The sequence below is a fragment of the Anoplophora glabripennis genome, unplaced genomic scaffold (genome assembly GCF_000390285.2).
Source record: "Anoplophora glabripennis isolate ALB-LARVAE unplaced genomic scaffold, Agla_2.0 scaffold601, whole genome shotgun sequence".
Taxonomy (NCBI): Eukaryota; Metazoa; Arthropoda; class Insecta; order Coleoptera; family Cerambycidae; genus Anoplophora; species Anoplophora glabripennis.
The window spans coordinates 48,346-66,922 of record NW_019416677.1 but is presented as its reverse complement, the minus strand read 5'-3'; the positions used below and the strand labels follow the sequence as shown (position 1 = coordinate 66,922).

The 18,577-nt window shown below is 33.0% G+C and overlaps 1 protein-coding gene across 1 annotated transcript; it reads right to left on the bottom strand.

The window, feature by feature from the left end:
* Window positions 1-2,958: 2,958 nt before the first annotated feature.
* LOC108913430 (putative ankyrin repeat protein RF_0381) lies at window positions 2,959-6,673 on the bottom strand. The gene has a single exon (XM_018718982.2). It carries the CDS (start codon window positions 5,784-5,786, stop codon window positions 3,057-3,059), a length of 2,730 nt encoding a protein of 909 aa, XP_018574498.1. The 5' UTR covers window positions 5,787-6,673; the 3' UTR covers window positions 2,959-3,056.
* Window positions 6,674-18,577: the final 11,904 nt, after the last annotated feature.

The following is an 18,577-nucleotide window of genomic DNA, read 5'->3' as shown; positions in this document are numbered from 1 at the left end:
TTCTTACCTCAATTTGCTTCGAAACTTCATCTACCCTCGCATAGTGGAGATTCTTGAAAACAACGATCAGATCCCAGAGAACGTGACTTTTTGAATCAACATTTTCCCGAACACTGGATTAGTAGAAGAGGTTTCATCGAATGGCTCCCAAGATCGCCTGATTTAACACCATTGGACTTTTTCTTATGAGGTCATTTAAAAAGTGTTATTTATAAAATGAAACCTACCTCTTTAGAAGATCTTCCACCGAATAGTGGTAGCATGTGATGAAATAACCCCTGAAATGCTAAATAATGTTCGGGGAAATGTTGAACAAAGGTTTTATTACTGTATGGAAGTAAATGGGTCGCAATTTGAACACTTAAAACTTGTCTGGAAACATTTTTTTTTTGTATTCACCGACACTTGTAGTAAAGTACTGCGCTTCCTTTCTTTCCGTCACTTCTCAGGGAAACACTTACATTTCGGAACGCATTTTGGGATGGAAAACGAGTTAGAAAAAAAATTTACAAAAGTTTCTTAGTTTTCGGCGTAGAATCGAGATCAATAAGAAAAAGTAGGCCATTCCATTTAAAAAAGCTGATTTCTAGTCTGAATAAGTTACTTCCGGTGGGAGCCGGAAGTTGAAAATATCCCAATCAATCCGGCATAGTCCATTCACTATGACGAGGTATCGAATTTTTCATTTTATTAGATACCCTAGATTTCAGAAAGGGTGGACGGGTGGTCTGAAACACCCCGTATATTCTATAAATTGGAACATTCTGTATAAATATTGAAAACACACATTAATTACAACTTATAATGGTTTATGCAGACGTATAATTGCAGGAGTTTTGTTCTTCGATGATACCATGTGCATGTGACCCGGAGGATTTTAAAACAATTGATATAGGTATCGGTAAATATTTGCAATTTTAAAAAATTACTTTCTTTAAACTCATTTATATTGCGCAATACTCACCATCAAAATATATTGACCCTACACACAAAAAAAATAAATTCAATCAGATCGTGAGCCCCAAAAAAAATTTGAGAGTGGGGTTAGATCTATTAACAAAATATAATTTAAATTTGGAATATTTAAGCTTTAACAAAATAAAGATAAATTATTCTGTAGGGGTTTGTTGGTATTTCAGTAACTAAAGGTTTCATTGAGCCAAAAAAAAAGTTAGGTTTTTGAATGTCAAATTTGAGAAGTAACATTAATTATTTAAAAGAATAGGACTGGCAAACAAATGTTCCATATGGTAAAGGATGCACGAATGTTGCACATGCAATTATGAGTGAATTAGTAATGAAAAAATCGAGAATTATAGAAAATGTTGCTAATACTAAAAGAACACAGACAAATCTTTAAGATGTGCACTTACAGTCGATATGTAGAGAATAAAAAATAAAACTCATAAAACATAAATATTTTATTTTCAATCTTTATCAATGATACTTCAGTCGAATTAGATCATAAAATCTGAAAACTTGAAAAAATTATTAGTAGATAGTTTATTGCACTTAATGATGTGGAAGGGTATGTAGAACGATAACATCAACAAAGTTACTCGAAAGAAGTGATGCTAAAGTTGGCAAATTGCAAATAAGTTGCAAAACTCATTTTTTCACTTTTTTACTACCTACTAAAATCTAGACGGCCTATCAGAAAAATTAATCATTTTATGTTGTAGGCAATTAAATTACCTAAAATTTAAGGTAGGTACCTAGTCATTTTTCACTAATTTGTTAACTAAAAAATAAAGATCGAACGCGGAAATATCAGTTTTCGAAAATTGCGCATTATTGCAAAAAGCGATTGATATTGTTGAAATTTATGGAAATGAGGCCAATTCGATTGACCATTCGTTTTTTTTTGCAACTAATTGTTTAATTACTAAAGGTTAATTTTAGAAGTTAATATAGGTTCTATCTAATTGATCCAAAGAAACGTATCGAAAATGAAAAATTTCAAGAAGTTGAAATTAAGTTGCTCTTTACAGCTAACAAAGTAGGACGTGCAAAACAGCGTTATAAACAAAATGTCCCAGGATCAAGCAAAAGCCGCTCAGGAATATGCATTAAATAGAGCTTATTTTTACCGTAATTTTTAAAAAAGAGAGAAAAATCACGTACTCCTCTTTGTCCTCAAGATAGCTTTTTTATAATTTTAATTGTTGATTAACGATTGGACGTATCGAAGCAGGATTTTAAGAACAATTAAAGAAATTTATTTCTAAAAAGTTTACATTAATAGTTTATGTAATAAACGCGCTAGTAGCAGTAAAAGTTAATGAACGGCCTGCACGCGGGTGAATGCTGTCCTCGTTTGCGCGCAAGATTTTCGAACCGAATTAGAAACGTTCGTTTTAATGCAAAAAGAGCGAATTCCCGAGCAGCTTTTACTTGGCCCTTGGATAATTTGTTTATAACGGTATTTTGCATGTCCTACTTTGTTAATTGTAAAGGACTATTTAATTACAACTTTTTGAAATTATTCTTGTTCGATACGTTTTTTTGGATCAATTAGAACCTATATTAACTTCTGAAATTAACATTTAGTAATTAAACAACCAGGTGCAAGAAAACGAACGAAATTAATTAACAAATACCTGGAGTAACAGCTTTAGTCAATCAAATCGGCTTTTGGCACACATGTTGATTTTTGGATTAACCGCATTTTCCACAAATTTCATCAACATCTACCGCTTTTTGCAATGCGCACTTTTCGAAAACGGATTTTTCCGTGTTCAACCTTTATTTTATAATTAACAAATTGGTGGCTCTAGATACCCTAATTTGTAGATAATTTAATTGCTTACAACATAAAATGACTAATTTTCCGATAGGTTGTCTAGATTTTCGTGGACAGTAAAAAGAGCGAAAAAAACTAATTTTGCCACTTATTTGCAATTTGTCAACTTAGCGTCACATCTTTTGAGTTACTTTTTTGATATTATCATTCTACATACCCTTGCCCGGTGCAATAAAATGTCTACTAATAATTCTTTCAGGTTCTAATTCGACTGGAGTATACTGACGTAAAAAAACGTAGAACATCTATCGTACTATTCCAAACACCCTACGCCTAAAATTCGTATACACTTCGGCTTTGTGTTTTTCGACTTCAGATACTGTAATAGATGAAAATGGCCTGCCTTCTTAGCCAATGCAGCTGGAGTGTCTCCTTTTTTATCTCTGCTTCTAATATTTGCACCTTGCTCGATTAAAAGTTGTACCACGTCACGACCTTCCTTGGCAGCTAAATGTAGTGGCGTACGACCCTCTTTGTCTTTAGCGGCAATATCTGCACCTACGTCAGTAAGGAATTTGATGGTATCTATCTGCCCCTTCTCTGCAGCTAGATGTAGCACTGTACGCCCGTTTTTGTCCTTGATATTAACATCCGCATCTTGATCTATAAGAAACCTGAAACTTGATAGAACCCACTGAAACTCTGAATACCGACGCGTGTATCCTTCTTCATACGTGGTAGGAAGGTCTACATCGATGGTATGCTCTACATTAGCCAAAAATGTTTCAACGGCCACGTGCAGGGCCGTACGGCCGGTGTTGTCTGTGGTATTTACGTCCATACCTAACCCCACTAGGAACTGAACTGTGTCCTCATCAGCTACAGAAGCGGCTACGTGGAGAGCCGTTTGTCCAAAATTGTTTCTAATATTAATATCGACTCCACGTGCAACGAAAAATTTTACAATTTCCAGTCGTTTCCGTTTAGCAGCTAAATGTATCGTCGTGTTACCCTTTCTATCTCTGACATTGATAGCCGCGCCATTATCTGAGAGGAATTTGACGCAGTCCAAGCTACCCCAAGAAGCAGCTGCGTACAGAGCTGTCTCGCCAAACTCATCCTTGCTGTTTATATTCGCGCCATTCTTCACTAGTAATTCCACCATGCCCAAAACTCCACGAAAAGCCGAGACATATAGTGCTGTCTGCCCGAACATGTTTTTTATGTGAATATCTATTCCTAATTCTATTAACAGCTTGGCAGTTGGGACACCCCTGGACTTCCTTGAAACTAAATGCAGCACTGTTCTACCGCGATCATCTTTACTGTTGATATTTGCCCCTTTTTGTATCAAATATTTGATTACGTTTAATCGTTCCCCACGAGCAGCGCCAAAAACTAAGGTCTCGCCATTTTCAAATTTACCGTTGACGTCAATTCCCCGATCTATCAAAACTTTCAAAACATTTAAATAGCCCATGCAAGCTGCTACGTATGGAATCATGGTATTTTCTACATGTAACCCATTATTCCACAAAACGTTTTCCAAAAGAAACGTTGCTATATCGGAATCGTTTAGTCTCTCTATTTCGACGGTTAAGATTGGTTCGTCCAAGGCTTGCTCCAGTAAATATTTTGTTACATTAATGTGGCCGTTCTGAACAGCTTCTATAATTGGTGTGTCGCATTTATTGCTTCTACTATTAATATTTGCCCCCTGTTCCACTAAGAACTTCACCATCTTTAAATGTCCCTTGTTAGCAGCGAAGTGCAATGGCGTTCTACCAAGGTAATCTTTAATGTTAAGTCCACCTTGTTTCAACAAGAATTGTAAACAATTTAATGTATTGCGCCTCTCAATGTTGATGCGAACATCGACGTCGTAAATGCTGTTTATGAAAGTTTCTTTATCTCTAACAATTGTAAAATTTGTGCATTTCAAGAGAAGGTGAAGAACCGCTACACAGCCTTTTTTTGCCAGTTGGTGAATTAAATCAAGATTGTATTTCGAAATCAAGCGAACCTCGTACGAAAGAGACTGATAATTCTGGAAAATAGTAGGCGGCAGGAAGTACAAAATTCTTTGCAGAAAATTGTCAAAAAATGTAAGAACAACGTTAAATGTATGCGTGTAAAATAGTTCCTCGATCAAAAATCTTTGAAACTCAGCATTTTGGTTTTGACACTGAAGTTCTCTTACTATGCTTTCCGCGACAAAATATTCCGCCAGTGTTCTGTGAATGAAATTAAATTCGTTGATGTCAGATGTACTAAAATCATCATAAACAAAATCAAATTCCTCGTATGTCTTTTGCACAATTCCCATTTTTAACGCTATTATATCCATATCTTTGCTGGTTCCGTAAAAAGAAAAAAGTTCACGCTCTCTTTCGTCGAGAACAATTTCCAAAGCGAGTGATCGGTGAAATTCAAGACACTCGTTGAACTGATAGGTTAACGCCTGAATAGCTGCTGTGTGTCCATTTGGATTTTCTTTGTCTATGAAAATGTCTCGTTTCTTGCTAATAAACATATCGTACAGTTGCACTAAATTCATTTTCTCCGGCAGATTAGGTTCCTCTTCATCTGCTTGTAAGTATTCCTTACATCCTTCCCAGTCCAGGAAATTGTCCGACTTTATACTTTCCTGAAATATCTCTGCTAGCATCCTCAGTTGTAAAGGTATGGCAGCAAAATGGTCTTCTATTCCGTTATTCAGGTTAGTCAATGACATTTTATTCACTAGAGTTGTGGCGTACCTTTCACACTTCGTTATATCGATATCTTCTCTTAAATTTAGGTAATGTGTCCAATACCTGGTAAGAAAATCCACTTGATTTTCTTTCGTAAACGGTTCCATTGTAAAGGAAGTAACCTGCAATTTTGATTCTAACTCCCTCACCAGATGGAGCCTTGTAGTAACGAACACCTTCGCAAAATTAGACGCTTCTCGGCATTGTAGGAGCAAACTTATTATGAGATCGATATAATTGGGGCTAATCTCGTCCACCCCATCTAACATCAAGACCACTTTCTTTTCCATTGCAAAAACAAAGTTTTCGAACTTGTTTGTTAATTTAGTGGCATTTTTAGAGTTCAGTAGGTCCAAGATGTTTATCGTTCTCCAATTTCTCTTCGAGAAATCCTTCAAAATAGCAGAAAAATCATTCAGTCCAATTTTTATAACTCATAAATGGGGATGTTGTTCCCTAATAATGTCTGCTAAATGGGTAAGTACTGTAGTCTTTCCCATACCGGCTGTATTGGCGATTAAAGTAATTCTTTCATCCACATCGTAAATGTTTTCTTCTGAATAATCAACTCTCGTCTTCCCTCCACTTCCCTCGATCTCCCTCTTAAACGTACGGTTTATATAAAAACGGGCAACGCTTTCATCAAAATCGACAAGTCCTGCTCCCACTTTAATTTTCTTGTCGCCGATCAGCCTTTGTAAGAATAAATTAGCAGCTTTCTCAAACTCTTCGGCTTTTCCTCGCATTGGACACAGTTCTCCTAAACTAAGACTCCTCCCTTGGAAAATTATATTTCTTTTGTTTAGTAATCTTTCTCGAGTTTCATCAGACAAATCGTCGAAAGTTCCAGATCCAAAAACGATCTCACAGTCGCTTTGATTTAATCCAAACAGTTGATCCAACTTATTCATGGATTCGATGACTAAGATGATTTTCTTGTGCTTGTACGTATTTAAGGTTTCACTTAGTCTATCACTTACTTCAGTCATTATAAACTTCCCTGTATTTTTAGGACAAATTATTAATAAAAATGTGTAATGGGGTAACTTAAATGCTTCTATGACTCGTTCCTGTACTTTGATATCATCATCATGATTGATACACAGAGTTTTGGATTTATCGTTCTTCAACGTGTAGTATATTTTTATTTCCTCTAGTAAAAATCTATCCTCAGCTATGATGTAATATATTCTTTTTGCTTTTGAGAATTGTAAGTCGTTATATCGGAAGAACAGCCTATACTGCTGTAACTTTTGCCAGTATCTGTTTGTTCTTATTTCCGAAAACATAGCATTTGCACGGACTTCAGTCAAATATATACCATTTTTATCTTGGAACCACTCCATTACTTTGGCACGTATTTCCAAAGCAGAAATTTTTTCATACAATTCGTTAGACCGTTTCATAACAAACAATAATTGTTCGATAACTCTTTCCAAGTCATTTTGCGACGGGAAACTGGCATAAATTTGCAAGTGTTCCAAAAAATCTTGCAAGTTTTCATCTGTAAATGTTGTTTGATCAATATTTCTGTCCTGACATTTTTTTTCCAAATATTCTATCACGGCTTCTCTTAAATACGGTAAGATATTCGCATTAACCGTGAAAAATGAATTGTCACTATGTGGGCAATATAACATACTTTCGTAACAAATCCTTTGACTATTTAAAAATTTCAGAATCTGTTCATCGACGTTAACGTTGCTGCAAAGAACAACGTTCTTCACTTTGAATTTATTTTTGATTTCTTGAAACGACAGAAAATACTTGGCCAGGCTGAAATCGTCGTTTTTCAGATTCGTTGAGAGTAACTCCTTCAAAGTAATCTCCTTCTTCTTCTTCTTGTGCTTCGCCTGCAGCAAAACTGCACCCTCTGGCCACTCCAGGACCACGTCGTCGAACTTCTCGGCTAGTGTATTTTCTGTAGACACAGGCCCGGATCCAGAGGGGGTGGCGATGTGGCGATCGCCACCCCCAAAGCACAACATTTTTTAAAGATCTTCAATTTCTCCAAACGACAACAGGCAGTTAGTCGATATTAATGCAAGTCCCCCTTCCTAACCTACACCTTACGTCATCAAAAAAATAACAACAACAACAACAACAACAACAATAATAATAATAATAATGATAATGATAAAGAAGTGCTTTGCGCCACCCCCAAAACCAGTCTCTGGATCCGGGCCTGTGTAGACAACCTCCAGTTGCTGATTCTCTGCAGGGCATTCAGAAGAAATATCGTCAGAAGGCTCACTTGGAATCCTACACCCTTGCTGCCGGCATCTCCATGTTTTATGTACTTCGTACCATCCATTTCTTTAAGAGATGTGTCTATATGCTTGCAGTTCACTTGAAATTAATAGCAACCTGAAACATAGTAATATACAATGTTTCCTATGTCCATGTCACATATGGAATTTGCTTTTAAACTAAAAGCCCTATAACTAAATTTATAATCATTAGTAAACTACTGGTTGAAAATCGTTAAACATCTGTTAATAACCAAAACTTAATCTATTGTTAATTTATGTTAAATGTAAGTTAATTGAAATACATTCAATGAAGGCAAACGTGTTCCCTAATATCAAGAATCTAGGTGTGGAAAGGATATCGAACCTCATATGCAATATTATTAACTGATGATATTGAGGAAAACAGCTCTGTGAGCTAATTACCCCGACAAATATTGCTTACTCCGAAAGAACAGGGAAAAGGTCAGCAAAAATTGTAAATAAATAATGTATGTACCTTATTAACAAATTAACTAATAAGTTACGCAAACTAAATAAGTAGTAATGTCTAATAAGGTAAGTAAAGTAATTATCTGGTAACGGAATGGAATAATACGTAAAATATGCGGAGATAAGTTCTACAACATAAGCTAAATTTCCAAATAAAAGATAGCGTGAAATATATATACCATATGAGAGCAAGCCAGATCAGCCACAGATTAACTGTTATAAATAACATGACATGCATAACTTAAAATTAAGCTTATCTGAGCGGTTTCTATAGCACCAGTGACAGGTTCCAATGATTATGAAAGTGAAGATTTTCTACTCCAACCATACAAGAGCATCCACAAAAGGACATGAAGCCAGGCAGCAACTGGGAGTTATGCAAGGCGAGTCTTGGATAGGGATCCTGTACTCCAGTGCAGATAATAATCCAGTCTAAGCGAGGAGTTCTTTAACCAAGGTCCGGGGTTATGATACCTTGGACTTCCAATGGCAATTAATCACCCGGTATATGAGGATGAAATAGGAAAACACCCAGAACACTAATAACGACGAAGGTGACGTTGAGAGTGAGAGTGCGAATATAATAAGATGGGGTTGAAACAAAGACGAAGACGAAGAAAATTGTTCTCTAGATTATTTGCAAAATTAAGAGAAAGCGGTGCATTTAAAAAAAAGGGTAATCATGGTAGACCCACTATGTAAACTATTCGGCAAAAACAAATACTAAATTTGGTAGAAAATGATCCAACAACGAGTATCCAACGAATTTCCACAAACGTAAGGCTATGTAAAAGTGCAGTTTTCACTATACTTCATGAACAACAACTGTACACATACCATTACACACCAGTACATAATTTGCCCAATGACTTTTTTCCAAGAAGAAATTTTTGCCATTTCATCTTATGAAAAAATGCTCATACTTCAAATACATAAAAAACAACAGACAATCGCTCAGAAAAGAATCAATAACACAATTAAAATAAAATACAGTTACCTAACAATAATCAAAAGTTTAAAATAAAAATCCTCAACTATAAACTATAAAATCAGCTGTCCACTCAATAGATATGATTTAAATTTATACTTGAATTTGTTAATATTAAAAATTTTAAAATTATCAGGAAGAGAATTGTATAAACTGATAGAATTACAAGTAAAACATCTTTTAAATAGGGCGCTACGATGACGTGGCATTGTAAAGGTATTTTTAAATCGGATATTCCTTGAATGAACATTAGAACTATTAACAAATTTAATTTTTAATGAATAATAAGAAGGAATTGTTAAAATTTTATGCACAAGATTTCCAAGATGGTGACGTCGACGATTCTCCATGTTGAGCCACTTGATCTCTACAATTTTGTGAGAAATATGATCAAATTTTCTTAATCCATGTACAAGTCGACAACATGAATTTTGAACTTTTTGAATTCAATTTTTTTCTTGTACACTAAGGCATGGACCATAGACATAATCACAGTAATTAAAATAGGAGAGAACAAGTGACTCACATAACATAATTTTAAGTTTTTTATTCAGGAATGACGACTACTATAAATTAATCTAAGCGAAGAATAAGATTTTTGGAGTAATATTTTCACGTGCTGATTGAATCGTAAATTACTGTCAAGAGTCGCTCCCAGATTTTTTACACTGTCAGTAATAGGAATTGGAATACCATCAATTATAATATTAAAGTTGAGTTTTAATATTTGTACTTTTTTCTTAGTACCAAAAAAAAATTATTTTTGATTTGCTAGAATTTAATTTTAAATTATGTTCATCAGATAATTGCCTTACAGTTTGTAACTCAGAGCTGACAATATTGCATGCTTGATCCAGATCATTAATATCAAAATGATAATATAATTGAGTATCATCAGCATAAGCTTGTACTTTACATAGTTGAATTGATTCTAAAATGGAAGCAGTGTAAATTATAAAAAGTAAGGGATCCAAAATTGACCCCTGGGGTACACCAGAAAGTATTTCTACACTATTAGATAAAATATTATTAACACATACCTGTTGAGATCTTCCATGTAAATAAGAATTAATAAGATCTAAAGTCGGTTCATCAAACCCATAGTACTTAAGTTTAGAACAAAGAAGCTTATGATTAATTGTGTCAAAAGCTTTAGAGAAGTCCAGTAAAACTAAGGCACTAACTAGTTCCCTGTCCTGTGCTTTTATTAAATCATCAGTGACGGTAATTAGAGCAGTTGAGGTACTATACCCTTTCCTAAAGCCACATTGCGATTGAGGTAAGAGACTATTATTTACAAAAAAGTCATAAATTTGATTATATAACAGTCTTTCAAAAATTTTGGAAAGCGCAGGTAATATACTAATTACTCTAAGATCAGAGAATGATTCTGGATTATTTTTTTTGGGTATAGGCATGACGATTGCCTTTTTCCACAAACAAGGAAAGTAATGTTTCTCAATACAGCAATTAATTAAATGAGTAACATAGGGATCAATAAATGGACTACAGTATTTTAACATAGTGGGAGATATATTATCAACACCAAATGCATCAGTTTTGATACTATTAAGAATGGTATGAATCTCATCAACAGTAGCCAAAGCAAATTTGAAAGATTGATTAATATCACGTCTATTATTGTCATAAAAATTAATTTGGTCATCACAATTATTAGAGGCATTCCTCAAAAATGAAGTAAAAAAGTCATTTTTACAAGATCGAATATTGAGAGAGTCAAGAGCTTTCCAAATCCGTTTACTAATTTTTATTATTATTATTTAATCAAAAAATGGTCATATGTGGGCCGAAGAAACTTATCTGCACTTTCTACAATCTAATTTAATTTAACTACTACTAGAAGATTTTCTTCTTGACATTAGAGCTCACATGTGGCATTTATATGATGGTGCCCCTGCTCATTATCCTGTAATAGTAAGAAACCATTTAGATAACATCCATGGATAGGAAGAGGAAGTGACGAAACCATAGCCTCAACCGGATCTAAATCCGTTTGATTTTTTTTCTGGGGTTATATTAAGGCCATGGTTTATAGTGCCCTCTATTAACAATAGAGATGAACTGTGATAAAGAATAGTTGCAGCTGTAAATGTTATAGGAAACCTGAATCCATCGTTTTTCACTGTTCAGAGAAATTTCTTAAAGAGATGTCGATTACGTCTGCAGTCAAATGGGGGGCATTTCGAAAATAATTTTAAACATAATTATTGTTTACTTAATGTTTTCTTAGTTTTTCTTGGTATATTTTATGAATTAATTATTTATGTTACATATAAAATGTTGTTTATATTTTTATTTTTGTTTTCATAATTATTTGATACTAGCAACCCGCCCCGGCTTCGCACGGGCAAATATAAAATAGCCTATGTTACTCCGAGGAGATGTAGCTTTCGGTAAAATTGGTTGAGTAGTTTTTGAGTTAAATCGTAACAAACAAAAAATCAATCATCTTTCATCTAATGCGACCCTAATATTAATTTTAAAATAATTCACGATATATCTATATACCTAAAGACAACAAACGAACTCAAAACTAAAAATGCAAAACCTTTAAATTTAAAACAATATAGGTAACTACCAACAATGTGAAAACAAAACGAATTAAATTAAAGTACCTATGTTCAGGACTATCAATTTTAATTAATAAGTAAGTAGTTAGGTATCTAACTACCTAAAGAAAACAAACACGAAACAAAAATGCGACTATGAAGTTTTAAATGATTCACAATAAGAAAAAAACAAACAAATTATTAAAACTCAATGAAATAAAAGTATGTTTGCAAGTATCTATGTATGTTCCGACTACCTAAAGACAACAAATACAAAACAAAAATGTGACCTTAAAATATCGAACGCAATTATAACTTTCCAACAACACCCAGAAAGAAAACACAGTCGTCAGTCGTCACCTCCATTCGCTCCAAGTCAGTTTATTAAAGGATCACGCGCGCGTTATCGTTCGGCTTATTAGCTAAACAGTAGGCAAGACGGTGCGGGGGGAGGGTCGGCGATCGCATCAAGCGAAGCGAGGCGCTTGAATTTTATTCTCGCGTCCGTAATTTTTTTGCGATTACTCCTAAGATATTCATTTAAATTATATGGTGTAAAAGAGTAAAATAATGTGCATGAAATGCTTAAAGCCTCTAACTTATTTAAAATGATAAGGATTAATACCGTATTTGTGTAAATAGCTTTTACATTACCGCTTTATAATTGCCAATTTTTTAAAGTATTAAAATGGATATAGGTAGTATGTTATCTTTAACATATAGACATATGCCATCGCGGACTTTTCTGTAGGCATATATAAGATACACAATTCCACCATACATTGATACACTACATAAACTTTCGGACCCCCCCGGCTCGGACGCGAGGCGCGGGGAGTCCGAAAATGATAAGGATTACCGTATTTGTGTAAATAGCTTTCCAATTACCGCTTTATAATTGCCCATTTTTTAAAGTATTAAAATGGATATAGTATGTTATCCTTAAGAGACAGACATATGCCATCGCGGACTTTTCTGTATACCTATATAAGATACACAATTCCACCATACAATATTTTGTTATATCTCAAAGGGTTTAGGCAGCGTTTTCGTTGAAAGCTCCCAGACGGCTTATTTTTTTCCGACACCTCCAACAAATATCGTTAATGTATACAAAAATTTAACAAATTATATACTAAAACCTTCCTCGAGAACCACTCTATCCATTGATGAAAACAGCATGAAAATCGGTGCAGTAGTTTTTGAGTTCATCGCGAACAGACAGACAGACAGACGCGGCGGAGGACTTTGTTTTATAATATGTAGTTATGTTTTACAATCGTAATACATGAAATATCATAAGTAAACTGTGTATTGTTAAATATTAAAATATTACTATTTGTTAAAGCTATTTAATTATCAAAAAATTATGTTTTTATAACACAAGTTGAGTTGAAAGTTAATAAAGTTACGTTATCCACGAACTCCACTTCCTTGCCGACTTTAAACGCAGTTTTTTCAAAAACGGTGCCTCAGCGATATTCAACAAGTATACCTTTTATGCTGAAAAATCAGTGAAAATTTAAAAAATTGTATTTATTTTCGCTTGACGCAGTGGCGTAACATTTATTTTTTAGAAAAGGGTTTCGAAAAGATAGTTTGCACGCCACTGATTGTCTGTATTGACGTGAGATCTCAGCAAATAACGCCGGTCCCCGTTAAAACTTCCCATATCGAATTAGAAAAAAGTCCCTTAACGTATCTTCGAGATATACCCGAAAATCGTTTTTATTTTTTCAGCTTCAACACCCTGTACCTTGAAAACTAAGCGTTTATGAGCAACATTGTATATAACTTTTCCCTATTAATTTTCGTCGTAGAATCTAGTGCCTAGTAAAATTTGACCCATCCATTCTTTAACGGACACTGTATATTTTTAATCAAATAAATTCGGAAACGATGTAAATAATTCGTGGAACTAAATCTTAAATAAAACAGTTTTTTATCCAGTTAATCATTTAATAACAACGTTTAACTTATTGATAGATAACTTATGATAAGATATACGTAAAAATAAATGAATATTATTGTAGTTAATAATAATAACAGATATACATAGTTGGTTATTCTACAAGGCGATAATTTCAGTAAGTTATGTCGCAAGCTGGGTGTCATTAGCAGTAATTTAGAATTAGTAAATGACTTAGTTATCTTCATAATAAACGGTGTCCCAAAATTCTCGCAAAAAGTAATTTTGACAGAAGACAAAAGTTTTTAATTAAAAATTGTAAATGTTTTATTGATTCATAAAGTATAACCGTTTTGCATAAATGTAGCTGAATTTCGTTAGTACACCGCTCAGTTTCCTTCTTGAATGATCCTTTTGGCGGTTTATTTCACAAATTTTTAAATTTTCACAGGTGGCAAAATAGATACCCAAAAATTAAAGAAAAAAAATAAATGAAAACTACTCAACAAATAAATAACTTCAGATAACAAATAAAGCTTTTTAAAACGATCGACGGCGTTTTTTGCTAAATTTTTGTTTCACATTCAATATTTCTAAACTTTGTTATAAATAGTAAAAACAACTTTTTTGATAAATATCCTAACATTTTGTAACCTATTTCAAATGCGTATTTCAAAGCTATTAAGGATGTGTCTTGATTTAAACTAAAATCAACTGGAAAGAAATAATTGAAGAGGAGGGGGGGGGGGGCGAAAATTACTAAGTATTTTCCCAGAATCACACCCCTATATATCTAGTAAGAAAAACAAGCACTACATTCACGAAAACCATTTCTTTCGATATTGGCACCTTAGATCTTGTTCATGATAGGTATGTCGTTGAGTTTTATTTAGCATTTCTGCTACACCCCGTATAGAATAAAAAATAAACAAGTCTGTTTAATTAAAAATGAAGTTAACAACATTTAACATTTAAATAAAATAATTCTTAAATACGACAATAAAATAAATACAATAGATAAATTTTGGGCTATTCTGATATTGTTTTTTTATCTTCTGTCCAATCCCAATTATATTTTCTAAATAAACTTTACCCCATTTGTTAAATAAAATTAACCTACCTTGACTTGTTACAAATAACTTGCCCCTGTTTGCCACTGTTAGTTTTTCCACAATGCACAAAAATCGTTTCTACTTTATTATTTATTTTCTACTTCTCAAATTTGGGGACAAGAACAAATCTTATCTAGTCGATTGGTATAAAAAATAATATAAAGATAATGCATATATATTTCTCGGAACGTATTATATAGATTACATGTTACTAAATTGTTTCGATTCTTTTCAGAAGTCCATAAAAAAATTAGGGGGATTTTTTTAATCTTTGACGTGTATTATTCTTTGTTAAGGTATTAATATTAGCAGATATATTGCTTTTTAAATTTTATGTTAATTGTCCAACTAATGTCAAATTCGACATTCAAAAGGACATGACCAATATCATAAGAACAGCTATATTGTTGCCAAATTTTTTGAGATATAATACGAAACACACTGCATATTTTTACTTATTTGGATGTAATACTTTCTTACGATTACGGAAATACTCGTATAGCGTTTGATTAGTCCAATATAAGAGATACATATATGGCTAAAAAAGGTCCCTACCACCGTGTTAGTTGCCTGGTAATCAAGTATCGCATAATTTTTGAATAGTTTTATCATTAATTAATAGTAAAACGACATGTAAATAAGTAAAAATAGAGTATCCTAAATGTACTTTTCGGGTTGTTACATTGCCTTAGTTAGGAATCTTTGACGTGTTCTTTGTTCTCGAGTTAGGCTCTGTGGGGGTGGACCCGGTAGCAGAATCTGACTCAGTTGGGGTGAAGATGTCAGTACTCATGAGCAGTGAAACGTTTGGAAACGCATTGGATGCAACCTTATACGATGGTCACTACGAAACGACTTAGAGGGCTACCATTAATACCATTACCTGAGGAGTGTTACCGTTCATAGCGACTTTAGAACCAACAAAAACTGAAACGAGCATTCGGACAAGCCTAGGGGGTTTTGACAGCGGACTATTAAATTTAATTATGAAATCAGATCGTTATCCTTTACCAAATATACAAAATTGTAATATGTGCTTGCCAAAATATGTTTAGTTAGACGTTATTATTAAATTCCTGTAGAGATGAGGGTATTCATAAAACAGCCGTTCAATTTTTGCGTTATCTTTCGTGTTCAGAGTGTCACATAAATGTTGACTAAATTAAGTTCCTAAGATTTATGAACGAAGTTCTGTCAGGACTAGATTTTATATTATACTTAACAATTTACAAAACTTAGGAAGCTTGGTGGATATACATACATCGCAGAGAGGTACTGAACAAAATATCTACCTAACCATGATAGAAACAATTGACTACGAGTTGTTTAGTAGCAATCAATAGTGACCACCTTTTTCTACTTTTGGTGTCAATTTCGTTCGTTTTTTTGTTATTAAGTATTTTGCAACAAAATATGAGTTTCGAAAGAAAAATATTGGTCAAGACAGTTTCGAAGGGACCATGAATCCATTGAAAATTAACTAAGAAATGGAAGGTCTTCAGACGTAACCAATCCTGATGTTTGCAGGAAAGTGAAAACGATAGTTCTCGAGACCGTCATTTGGAGGAATCTACTACTGTTAAGGGCGCCGTATTCTTTAAAGTGTTTTCCACAAAGACAAATCATAAAATAAAATATTGACAAAAAAATTAAAAGGGAAATCTGATCATTTATCTATTCGGTTATAATATGTAATACGAAATTTGATTTCTTTGAATACCACTGGAATAAAAATTAACAATACAATATTTTGGATATGTTGATTAGATTCGTCATAAATACTTGAAGGGTAGTTTTAAAATTCTCTTTTCATGAGATTTAAAGACATTTTAACATTTTTCTGCAAGAAGTATTCCATCGTTGATACACGTATGTATTTTTTAAACATTTTACTCACCCACTTACTAAAATCTGACGAGAAAATTCTGTAACAGCCACTGGCAGATATTTTTCTGTATAAGACTATATACAAATTTTCAGAAACATCTCCAAATTATTTAGATATACACATCAATGGTTCATATGGTTTGAGGCATTTTTTTAAACTGAAACAAATAAGACCTAAAGTACTTCATGAGAATAAAATATAAACTTTAATAGCACTTATTTTTAAACTGAGTTCTTGAATAAAAAATAAAATTAACCTGATTTTTTTTATTTATTGCACATTATAAATATAAACTTAAATAGCAAATTACACATGTAATTATATATGTACATAATCAACTCTTTCTATGATACAATATAACCAACTTTTTTATTACAGAATATAAACAAAGTTATATACACCACTAAGTTATTNTAACTATATATATATATACGATTCTAACCTATATGTTTAAACAATGACAAAACAAAAATTTCCATTAAATACATTTAACAAGACTATTCTAATTTCATGAACTATGTATTATAAATCTGTTGATATCAAATTTAAGCTATTCTAATAGATAATACGTAATTCTGTCTACGATATATAATGTAATCCTTATAACTCACAATGTTGGTACAAATATTACAGACAGAGAAATATAATAAATTAATTAAATTTATGGGTTACAATCCTTTGTCAGAACACCTATACAGGGTGTAACTAAATAAGTGTAAAACATTTAAGGGGGTGATTCCTCATCGAAAAAAAGATAGAACTGAACTTCCTCATTCTCTGAGAACCCGTTACTGTTGGTACGTATATGGCGTCCTCGTTCAGTCACTTCCGACTTGAAATATTTCTAGTATTTCTTCATGTATAAACTATCCACTCCTGATGGTGGAGGTAATAATGTGGAGGTAATAATCATCTACACTTTCTTGATCGATTCGTAATAAGTATAGGGCACTAGAAATGTTTTGTTCCCAATAATGAAGCAAACGGCTTGTGAATTCTTTGATAATTTTGAACCATCTACCCTATAACAACTTTATTCATCAAATAAAAATGATGGCTTTCAAAATAAAGATCTGTATCCTCACTCTATTGTTATCTTTTGCAAAAAGATGTTTCTTGAGATGTTTCTTCAAATTTGGACTACTTGGCAGGTAGCCCAGAGATAGTCATTTAGGTATGTTGGACTTTGACTGCTTTGTGAAGATGCACGTTGTTACGAAGATACTTTTCGCGCGTGTCTTAGTACTATATTTTCTATGTATAAGTGTGTGACTCAATGACGTTTTTATTAATTTGAAAAGTGGAAAGTGAAATTTAAAGCTTGTTGAAATAGTTAAGTGACGTGCATCAACCACCTGCTGGTAGAAGTAAGTATTTAAACTACCTTTGGTATTAAGGTATTAATATCATAGAATAAAAATATAGGTTAGAATCGTATATATATATATAGTATTAACTAATTTTGTTCTTACTGTTTGTATCATGCAATAATTATATAATGCCTAAAGAACGCATTAAAAAAACATGTTTTCAAATATTTTTTATATAGAGCCTAATACCATTCAAAAATTAGAATAGTTTTTATCACTATTTGTAATAGATGTGTATAAGTGGTATCACCAAATCTACATAATATGTTCAAATCTATAATTTTTAGTTTTGAATGTGTTGTATATAGGTGTTCTGACAAAGGATTGTATCCCATAAATTTAATTAATTTATTATAGTTCTCTGTCTGTAATATTTGTACCAACATTGTGAGTTATAAGGATTACATTATAAATCGTAGGCAGAATTACGTATTATCTATTAGAATATTAGAATTAAATTTAATATCAACAGATTATAATCCATAGTTCATGAAATTAGAATA

Bases quoted from the DNA above. Each gene is read 5' to 3' on its own strand.
- LOC108913430 (XM_018718982.2), bottom strand. From the start codon at position 5,786: ATGGAAAAGAAAGTGGTCTTGATGTTAGATGGGGTGGACGAGATTAGC.